This window comes from Dendrobates tinctorius, unplaced genomic scaffold (genome assembly GCF_039654945.1).
Source record: "Dendrobates tinctorius isolate UK_male_01 unplaced genomic scaffold, ASM3965494v1 ptg000083l, whole genome shotgun sequence".
Classification (NCBI taxonomy): Eukaryota; Metazoa; Chordata; class Amphibia; order Anura; family Dendrobatidae; genus Dendrobates; species Dendrobates tinctorius.
In genome coordinates, this window is record NW_027361751.1 from 8,211,341 (window position 1) to 8,222,155 (window position 10,815).

At 44.2% G+C, this 10,815-nt stretch overlaps 1 protein-coding gene across 5 annotated transcripts in view; it reads right to left on the reverse strand.

The window, feature by feature from the left end:
* Window positions 1–7,684: 7,684 nt before the first annotated feature.
* The window catches only part of FAM169A (family with sequence similarity 169 member A), a 172,325-nt gene continuing 169,194 nt past the window's right edge, over window positions 7,685–10,815 (reverse strand). For all 5 annotated transcript variants that reach the window (XM_073584084.1, XM_073584083.1, XM_073584082.1 and 2 more), the window contains exon 13: window positions 7,685–8,371. In XM_073584084.1, coding sequence (XP_073440185.1) covers window positions 7,838–8,371 — 534 coding nt within the window. In that variant the 3' untranslated portion in view covers window positions 7,685–7,837. The remainder of the gene's footprint in view (window positions 8,372–10,815) is intronic.

A 10,815-nucleotide genomic window follows, 5' to 3' on the forward strand; every position in this document is an offset into this window, starting at 1 on the left:
TCCACAGCAGCCAGACATTTCACAACTCTCCATGCAGGCAATACAACTTCTTTTCAGGTCTAAAACATGTCAGTAAGGCTGGTTTCACATTAGTGTTTTTAGCACAGCGCATCGTGCGCGTCCATGCGCCCCTATGTTTGACATGGGGGCGCACGGTCTAGCGTTTGCATGCGTTTTCGTGTGCATGCATTTTTTTGTAGTGTGCGCCTAGGCGCGCCGGACGCAACCTGTTGCATTTTTGGTCCGTCCAACCTGTGTAAAAAAAAAAAAAAAAAACGCATGTGCACGGAATGCGCCATAATAACACATTACAGTTTATGGGAACGCAGGCGTGCCCATAGACATGCGCACGCCTGCGTTTAAAATCGCATGCGTTTTAAGAGTTAACATGGCTAGAAACTGGTTAAAACGCATGCAAAACGCATGATGCGTTTTTTGCATGCGTTTCTATTGCGCACGAAGCGCAGGACTAAAAAAACGCTAATGTGAAAGTAGCCTGAGCCTCCGCTGCGTGGAGGGGATGTCAGACGTTGGCTCCTCACGCATGAGGCTTCTTGGATTTATAACCTGGATACTCGGTGTTTCAAACGGCCTTAACAAGCGTTTACAAAATAATGTTTCATTATTGAAGTTGGATTGGTTTTATATATCTTTATATGTTCTTTTGAATGAGCATGTCTTTGATCATTGTATTTGACCATTCATGTACATGACTTTTTGTTACAATGTGAGTTCATGTACCTTTTATAGTGCACTGCTATTTGATCTTTTAGAACCCTTCAGAAAGTCATCTGACAGGGGATTAATTGATTGGTTTTTGCACACTATAAGGATTTCCTGTTGCTACATGAGGTTTAGCTTTGATAACGATCTATGTACAGATCAAAACGCATTGCTATGTACCCCCCCTTCTTTTTTTTGTCCACAGACACTGGTGAGGAAATTCCTCCAATACTACTTTATCATGGATTAATAAAGATTGAAAGGAGCTGGAACACCAATCATTCATCCTTTTCGTGCTTCATGTCCCGTCAACACGAAGTTCCGTGCACCTGTGTGTTAGTGAGCTGGCTGTGGCTTGTAGCTGTTTTTTCCTTATTTTGTATTGGCCAAAATCTTGCGATACATGACCCCATCCATACTCCCTTCAATACAGTGCAGACGTCCTGTCCCCTTTCCAGAAAAGCACCCCCAAAGTATGATGATTCTCCCACCATGCTTCACGCTTGGAAAGGTGTTGGGTTGTATACATCCTTCTTCCTCGAAACATGGCAAGTGTAGTTGATACCAAAAAGTTCTGTTTTGGACTCCTCTGACCATGACTTTCTCCCATACCTCATGATCGTCCAGATGGTCATTGGGGAAGTTCAAACAGGCCTGGACATATGCAGGCTAGAGCAGGGGGAACTTGGGTGCCCTGCAGGATTTTTATCCATGATAGCATAGTATGTTAGTAACTGTAATGATTGAGACTGTGGTCCCAGCTCCCTTCGGGTCATTGACCAGGTTCTCCCGTGTAGTTCTCAGCTGATTGCTGATCTTTCTCAGAATCGTCTATACCCTACGAGGCGAGATCTTGCATGGAGCCACAGACCAAGAAAAATTGACTGTCTTGTGTTTCTTCCATTTTCTAATAATTGTGTCAATGGTTGTTTCCTTCTCACCAAGCTGCTTGCCTATTGTCCTATAGTCCATCCCAGCCTTGTGCAGGTCTACAATTTTATACCTGGTGTGCTTAGACAGCTCTTTGGTGTTGGCCGTGGTGGAGAGGTTGGAGTGATTGTGGTGTTGGCCGTGGTGGAGAGGTTGGAGAGATTGTGTGTGGACAGGTATCTTCTAAACAGGTAACGAGTTTGCACATGTACAATTAATACAGATAATGAGCGCAGAGTAGGAGGGCTTCTTAAGGAAAACTAACAGTTCTGTAAGAGCCAGAATTCTTGCTGGTTGGTAGCTGATCAATTACATATTTCATGCAATAAAATGCAATTTAAGTAACAATCATACAATGTTATTTTCTGTTTTTATTTTTAGATTCTGTCTCTCACAGGTGAAGTGTACCTACGATAAAAATTACAGATCTCTCCATTCTTTGTAGGTGGGAAAACTTTCAAAATCGGCAATGCATCAAATTAATTTCCCCACTGTAGTATAATACACTCCCCATAGTCCTCCATATAGTGCAATGCACTCCCCATAGTATAATGCATCCCGTAGTCCTTTAATATAGTATGATGCATTCCCCATAGTCCTTGATACAGTATAATGCAGGTCCCATATAGTATAATGCACTTCCCATTGTCCTCGATAGAGTATAATGCAGCCCACATATAGTATAATGCACCCCATAGTCCTCGATAGAGTATAATGCAGCCCACAGTCCTGCAGTGTTTTGGCCAACACGAACTCACTGATATAAAAAAAAAAAATACAATACTTGCCTCTCCCTGTTCCCCAGCTCCTACAGTCTCTGCAGCTTCAATGCCCGTCACAGTATGTTGTTCGATGAGGCAGAAGTGGAATGAAGGGAGAGGGAACATCATCTGATGCTCTTTCCGCCATCATTGCTTTCAACTGTATTGGCTTCTCTGATGCTGATACAGTTGAATGTGAGGGGCTGGCACCGAGCCCGCCTGACTCACGGGCCCCATAGCGGCTGCCCGGTGTGCTGCTGTTAGTGGCACGCCACTGGCTGGGGGAGCTGGGGCCCTGGGCAAATGTGGATCTGCAAATTTTTTGATGACAGATAGTTCTAATTACCATATATCACCAGCTTATTGCCACGAAAATCCAAAGGCCATGTCCCCGCACAGCATTCCACTAAAAGTTTTCTTTAGTAAAAAAAATCTGATGCGTGTAACAGTTCAAGCACTGGCTGTGATTATATAAAAACATCTTTTTATCACATTTTCCCTATGGTTTTTATGGGGAGCCTGAAAAAATTAATGTTAAGCACAATTGCATTGGTCTCCAGGTTTTTGCTACCTCATCTGAGAGCAGCATAATATAGGAAAAGAGGCCCTGAAACCAATGATGTAACCCTTTATAACAGCTGCTGCACTAGTAAACTATCCAGAGTTATAAGATGTAGTGGAGCTCCCTCACCCACACCACAGCTTTCTGTGTAGATTGTATGTTGACAGTGAGCTGCTAATCAGAAGAGGGGGTAGATCGGACCAGGGCTCATGTGCACTATGGTCCCAGCGGTGATAATCTCCTTGCGATAAAACCTTCATTGTATGGAAACATCAGCACACACACACACACAGCCTGATATATCATTGAACTTTGTATTTCAGCCTCTATTTCCTGATGTCTTCAAATAACATGGCAAACAGGTTCCCTAAAACGCATGAAATAAAAGAAACTCTATTAAATCTACAAAAGGGGGAAAAAAAAAGCAACAAGAACCACAAGTATCAAAACAACCATACCCTACACGGATACTAGGAATGTTTCAAGAAAAGGATTTTTTATAAAAATTTATTAGTCAACATTTAAAGTTTACATTTTATAGGTTCCTTTTTGAAGAAGGAACACCGAAACGCGCGTCAGGGGATACGTGGTAGGTCCCGAAACCGCAGCACAGGTACTTTGACATGTCATGCACATAAGGGTGGTGAACTTTTTTCGTGTAACAAGCCCTATACTATTTGGTCTCTGCTTCTGATGAGATTCAGTTAGCACATTGACACTTTATGGCAGGCTATGGTCAGGCGCCATGATGCACTGTTTGGAATGCATTGTATACATTGATGCTGCTTTTTATTAGTTACAAATTTGTGCAACTTTATGAGGAGTTTGAATGCTGATGAATACATGAATTTCATGTTCCACCCAGCACCGTATATATAATTGGTTTTGTGACCTGGCTGCTTGTTTTTTTATTCCCACCTGTTTTGGATTGATCTATGAGCACCTATATTATGTAAACTTTAAATGTTGACTAATTTATTTGTATAAAAAAAACTTTTCTTGAAACATTCCTAGTATCCGTGTAGGGTATAGTTTTGATGTATGTGCGGAATGTGACCCAGGTTTGAGGTCAAGGACTATAATGTTTAAAAGAACCGCAAGCAGATTGCTATCTCATATTTTCCTACAATCGTAGGGTTATTGTTTTTGCACATGGGAGCATGGCTTTAGGACATGGGTCAGCAGGAAGGTTCTGTTTTGTTAAGCACAGCGGCATCTTTTATCGTTTGCTGTCTGTGAGATTCACTGTGGCATAAACTGACACGATTTCAGATCTGCAGCTCCAGTGAATTTACACTGGATTTAATCCGCAGCTTTTTAATTGGACTCAGTTATGGTGCAAGCAGTGGAATATTTGCTGTATATTTGCCTGGTGGAAATGAGGCCTAAAACATGGATTGTTGGCCAAACTTGAGCGCTGCATATGATCTACACATTGCTTTTACACCACAGCTCAACCCGGGCTGATGTGTGACGCAGTTTTCATTCTGACAGTTTGGTGGCTGTGCTGTTTGGTTGCCTTCACATATTGCAACGCTGCAGGTTTTTTGCTGCCACTGGGGCAAAAATTTACCACTTTGCTGCGATTTTCAAAAAACGTGGCCAAAACGTTCCATTTTTACTGCAATCACTGTAAAGAAACGCAATGTGTGAACACAGCATTAGCCTTATGTGACTTGACGGAATCCAAATTCTTTTACAGTGCCTTGAAAGCGTATTCATACCCCATGAACTTCAAAGTATTTTATAGGGCTTTTATGGGATACTTGCTACTTTGAAGGTATATTTGTGACGTGTAAGAAAACTATACATGGCTTTCTAATTTTATAAATATCAATCTGAAAATTGTAACGTGCATTTGTATTCCTTCTCTCTTAGTCAATACTTGGTAGGACCACCTTTTGCTGAAATTACTGCTGCAGGTCTTTTGGGGTCCGTCCCTACCAACTTTGTACATCTAGAGGCGACATTTTTGCCGATTCTTCTTTGCACACTAGATCAGTGAGATTGGATGCAGGCGTCTGTGAACAGCAATTTTCTCGTCTTGCTGCAGATTCTCAGTGGGATTTAGGTCTGGACTGTGATTGGCGCCATTCGCACACAGGAACATGATTTGATCTAAACCATCCACTGTAGCTCTGGCAGTATGTTTAGGGTTGTTGTCCTGCTGGACGGTGAACCTATGCCCGAATCTCAACTTTTCAGTCCTCCTCAGTGCTCCCCCCATCCTCCTCTGTCATACTCGCCCTCCTCGTGCCATTGCTGAACATCCCTGTTAATAAATATGCCTCCATGGCAATGGGATTGGAGTCACGTCCATATTCGTTACCTTAATGGTACCATGTGACTGCTCAACACAGGAAGAAGCTGCCAGCCCTGGGACAACGGAGGATGCAGGGACGTTCAGCGATGGCATTAGGAGGGTGATTATGATGTCCCAGCCACCGGCTCCTGCCGCCGCTCCCCCTCCACTGCCGGCTTTCTGGACCGTGACTCATGTATAAGCCGAGGGGGGCATTTTCAGCACAAAAAAAGTGCTGAAAATCTTGGCTTATACACGAGTATATACGGTATGTGACTTCTGGAGGCAATTTGTTATTTAGGGATTTCAGACTACAAATGCACGTGACAATTTTCAAACTCGTGTTTTTTTTTAAATATTTAGAAAACCATGCATTATTTCCTTTACACTTGACAAATATTTTCTACTTTGGTATTGTACATAATACACCCAAAATGTACATTTACGCTTGTCAGTGTTATATGGAGAAGTTCACAGGGTATGAATACTTTTTCAAGGCACTGTAGGTGCAATCACTTTACAAGCAGAATATCAGTGTTTTGGTCACAGAGCAGCTGCAAAAGTGTAATCTCAGCCTGAGCGAATCTAAAGTGGTGCAACTTGGAACTAACTCAATCAGCCACACATTTCACTCGTAGCAGGGGTTAGGCCACATTCACATGGTCAGTATTTTCTAAGTATTTTACCTCAGTATTTATAAGCCAAAACCAGGTGAGGAACAATCAGAGGAAAAGTATAATAGTGTGAGGGTGATCTTTTAGGGCAGTTTCACACGTCAGTGTCTCCGGTACGTGTAGTGACAGTTTTCTCACGTACCGGAGACACTGACACACGTTGACACATTCGAATGAATGTGTCTATGCAGATGTCAGCGTGTTTTCATGGACCGTGTGTCCGTGTGCAAAACACGCTGACATGTCCGTTTTTGTGCAACAGCACAGATCACACGGACCCATACAAGTCAATGGGTCCGTGTAAACACGTACCGCACACGGATGCTGTCCGTGTGCGTTTTGAAAAGTCAAAGGGTTAACATTGAAAATAATTTTTCAAAAACACAGACACGGACAGCACACGGACAGCACACGGATGGTACACACGGACGGCATATGTATGCACACGGAAACTGATAGCTCCGATACCGGTTTTTCCGGTACCGGAATTATCTGGACGTGTGAAACTGCCCTTAAGGTGAGATCTAAGTGATTGCCCGTCCCTGACCTAATAAATATGAGCCGAGTGCATGCTTAGAAGAGTTACATCAGACAAAGTCAGATGTGAGGTCCTCTCTCGGCGAGAGCTGGCACTGAACTTTATTTAGTACAAAAGATCATGTAACAGACAGGTAAAGGGCGTCGCACAACTCCTGAGTAGCAATGGTGTCAGTCTGTGATAGGTCCATGCTAACTCCATCTATATATACTGCTCAGAAAAATAAACGGAACACTAAACAATACAATGAGCAGTCAGGGTTCTCTGCAGAGGATTCCTGCTTTCCATCCCAGTAGATGGTGCTGCAACATCAGACATTAAAGGGGTACTCCAATTTGACTATCTTATAATATAATCAACAGTTGGGACTTTCGACCACTGTCCCCGAATCCCATGAGGCACCATGGCAGTGTTACTTGCGCAGGCGCAGTTCGTGGTCGTAAGTGACATTCACGTCACCGCTATTCCCGCGCATGTGCAGTAACAGCCACAACTGTGCTCTACCCGTGCATGCGCGGTAATGACGCGGCTGTTACTGCGCCTGCGTAGGGAATAGGGGTGACGTGGATGTTGCACCGCACTCCCGATACGATAGCATCGGGCCTATTTCTAGTTCCATATATAGTCTTCAGTGTATCTACTTCACATTCCAAAGATTCCTTCAAGGGCGTTGTTCCAGGATACAGACGCCATCTTGTCACACCACATCTGAGCTAGCTTATGTAAGGTTAACAATTGATTTCAGTAGCCATTCTCTCCTTCACAATAGAACAAGTCACCCACTCCTGATTTTGGCTTACAAATACTGAGGTAAAAAAACTGACCAAATACTGAACGTGTGAACGTGGACTTGCATCTAGTTTACCAGCAATGGAGCTTCTGCTAATAGAGGATGTTAACTCCCATTTCCTGCCTGTATGACCTATGCCTCTTAATGAGACCTTGCATTTCCAAAATACAGTATTTACTGGAAAAATATATTGGTGGTGTGTTATTAAAGTCAGGAATACACAATTTCAGGGAAATAGAAATATTCAAAAGTGGCTTTACTTCAATAAACTGGAAAATGTTCCCATTACCATGGACTCCTCGCAGGTTTCCATCACGTAACTCTTGTGCTCTTTGCTAGATTCTGACAATTCAGTGCCAATGTGTAAGAAACATGGGACTCAGGTAAAACACAAATCAGAAAAATAACATGAACCATAAAACTTTAAAATTGGACAGATACAAATGTCTGTGACCTATGTTGCACAACTTTATAGAACTTTAAAAAAAAAAAACTAGATTATTATGTCTTACAAATAGTGTGTGAAGGAGAACAGGTACATTGCATACTGCCTTCAACTAAGCTGATAACTTGGTTCTTCGCTTGGGTGGTCCTTTGTAGGCCCTGGCCTTCCGGCGCAGACCACCTCTTCTGTCTACTATGGGGGCCTCTGTTTCCACTTCTTCTGAACTGCTCTCGCCACCTCTCTCTCTATTTTTCTGGGCTGACTGATTGGTCTCCACGGACCCTTCAGACTGTTCTCCAGAAATGCTCCTCTGTCCGTCAGATTGTTGCTGCAACACTACGTCCTGAAGTTCAACCACAAGATGAGGACCTTGCCGGAGAAGAGGCAATGTTTCTGCAGAAACGTGAACTGTTGTTTGATTGATGTCCAGGGTGGATGTTTTATCAGTGGTTGGACACGCATCTGTAGAATTACCCTCGGTGTAGCCAGGAAGACCATTATCTGTCGTGTCTTCACCTGGCAGACATGCTTCAGTTGATTTTGCTGCCATTTTCTCTTTGGGTTCCTCATCTTGTATTTCTGTTTCTTCTACTTCGGTTGTGATGTTTTCTTGTAAGGAAGTGTTCTGGTCGTCTGGCTTAAGGACCTGTAAAGGATCACACAAAGCAAAGTTACAGGGACCACTTCATATATAGACCTCATCAAGTAGGACTTTCTCATCCATTCACACAAGTTTGGTAAATTGGCTGTACAGTTTTAGGAATGTAGACGTGTTAAGCCTGATGAATGGGGTCAACTCCTGTACACATACATATAAAGGTAAGTATGGCATTATTCGGCACTCTATGGTTGTAGAGAGTGCTCTATGTGGTAAAGTTTTTCTGAATGTTTCCATGCGGTCTTAGTATAGGGTAAAATATGTCAATATAAGTTCCTTAGCCCGGGATTAGATTTGCGGGAAACTTGGACAAGTCTTGCACGTCAAGCACTGCCACCGGCACTCGGATCGGAGCGTTCAGCTGCATAGAAATACATGCAGCTGAACACTCTGATCCGAGTGCTGGCGGCAATGCCGGTTATTGACGTGCGAGACTCATCCGAGTTTATCGCAAGTCTGATCCCGGCCTTAGATATAAGTGAACTGGTTCTTAATCGGTTGTGGACCATCAAGAATCCGCCTGGACCGCCCAGACCAGAATCTGCAGCTGCAGAGAAATGTGCATCTGTCGCAGCTGATTACACAACGCTGTATATAGCAGTGGCACATAGACAGTAGGTGAAATAAGTATTGAACACGTCACCAATTTTCTAAGTAAGCACTGCCCCCTTTTGTACGCATGGTGATGCGTCTCCGCAAGATAAATAGACATGCTGCGGTCTATAAAGTGCGTTTACATGGGTCTGCCACCTGCGTCTTTGTACGCATAGTGGAGATGAGATTTCATAAATTCCCCTCCACTGTGCTGTAACATCTGGATGCTGCGGACTGGACGCTGTGGCTGTACGCAGCGTCCAATTTGCAGCAAATCCAGACGGTAGAAACATACCCTTATAATGAGAGATGGCACAGGGAAAAAGTATTGAACACATGAACAAAGAGAGATGCAAAAGCCATGGAGAGTCATGACACCAGCAGAAATCCATCAGTAATGGCTTAGACCAGTATTGGTCAGGTGCAGTCCAATTTTTTCACGGACCCATAACTTGCATTGCCGATTTTAATCCAACATTCAGAAAATTGGACGTCTGCGTGATTTTCCACCAACTAATCGCTCAGCAAAAATTCACGCAGAAAAAAACGTGCGGTTTCTGGGAAGGAGTCCGGTTTTTATGTAGAAATTTTCTGCCTACATGTGCACATAGCCTTATAGTCTTTATGGCTTCAGAGACAAACCACAGTGATCAGAATTGGCGACATCCGCCGTACAGGTAGAGTGGATGTGTGCATTGCAAGCACCAACCAGGCTCCATGCAGGGGTGGCCTGTGTTATACAGCCAGCACCAACGCCTCCGATCACAACAGTTTACCCTGTTAAATGCAACTGTCAATAGTGACAACAGCATTCCAGAGGCTGGAGATGGGTGGATGTGACCCTTCCGATGTACGTACCTATCTCCCCAACACCTCGGCAACATGATTGCGGGGTCTTCATGTCATTGCCATGGTAGACTGGGTCACGAACCTACTGAAGTCCACAGTGTCTGCCATGTTTCTGCACCTAAATAGGTTGGCAATTTTACAATAATGCAAGTCATCACAGTTTCCTAAAGGGGGGCAATAAAAATGTAAAAAAAACTAAATCTAAGATCTATATAGCTGCCTGAGTAACTGAGCTAAGAAAATGTCAAAAAATGTATCACATTTGGTGAACGATAAAAGAAAGAATATCCAAATGACAGAATCTTTTTATTTTTTGGAGTCTTTACCTGGATAGAAGTCGATAAAGTCATAAAGACCCCATAATGGTGATGACAAAACCTACTGCTCGCACTGCAGAAAGCAAGCCCTGATACAACGCTATCGACCGAAAAATAAAAATGTAGGAAGAATCGAAAGCAGAGGAGAGCACATTGGGACTCAGGCCTGGAGCAGCCTGGGCACCCCGTACCGAGGACGGTCTGAGGCACCCCGTACCGAGGACGGTCTGAGGCACCCCGTACCGAGGACGGTCTGGGACGCTTCGTACGGAGGACGGTCTGGATACAGAGGACAGTCTGGGGCACTTGACGGTCTGAGGCACTACGTACGGAGGATGGTTTGAGGCACTAACGGAAGACGGTCTAGGGCGCTCCATACAGAGGACAGTCTGAGGCACTATGTACGGAGGAAGGTCTGGGGCACGCCATACGGAGAACGGTCTGAAGCACTATGTACGGAGGATGGTCTGGGGCGCTTCGTACGGAGGACGGTCTGAGGCACCCCGTACGGAGGACGGTCTGAGGCACTCCGTACGGAGGACGGTCTGAGGCACTATGTACGGAGGACGGTCTGGGGCGCTTCGTATGGAGGACGGTCTGGGGCGCTCGACGGTCTGAGGCACTCCATACAGAGGACGATCTGGGGCGCTCCATACAGAGGATGGTCTGAGG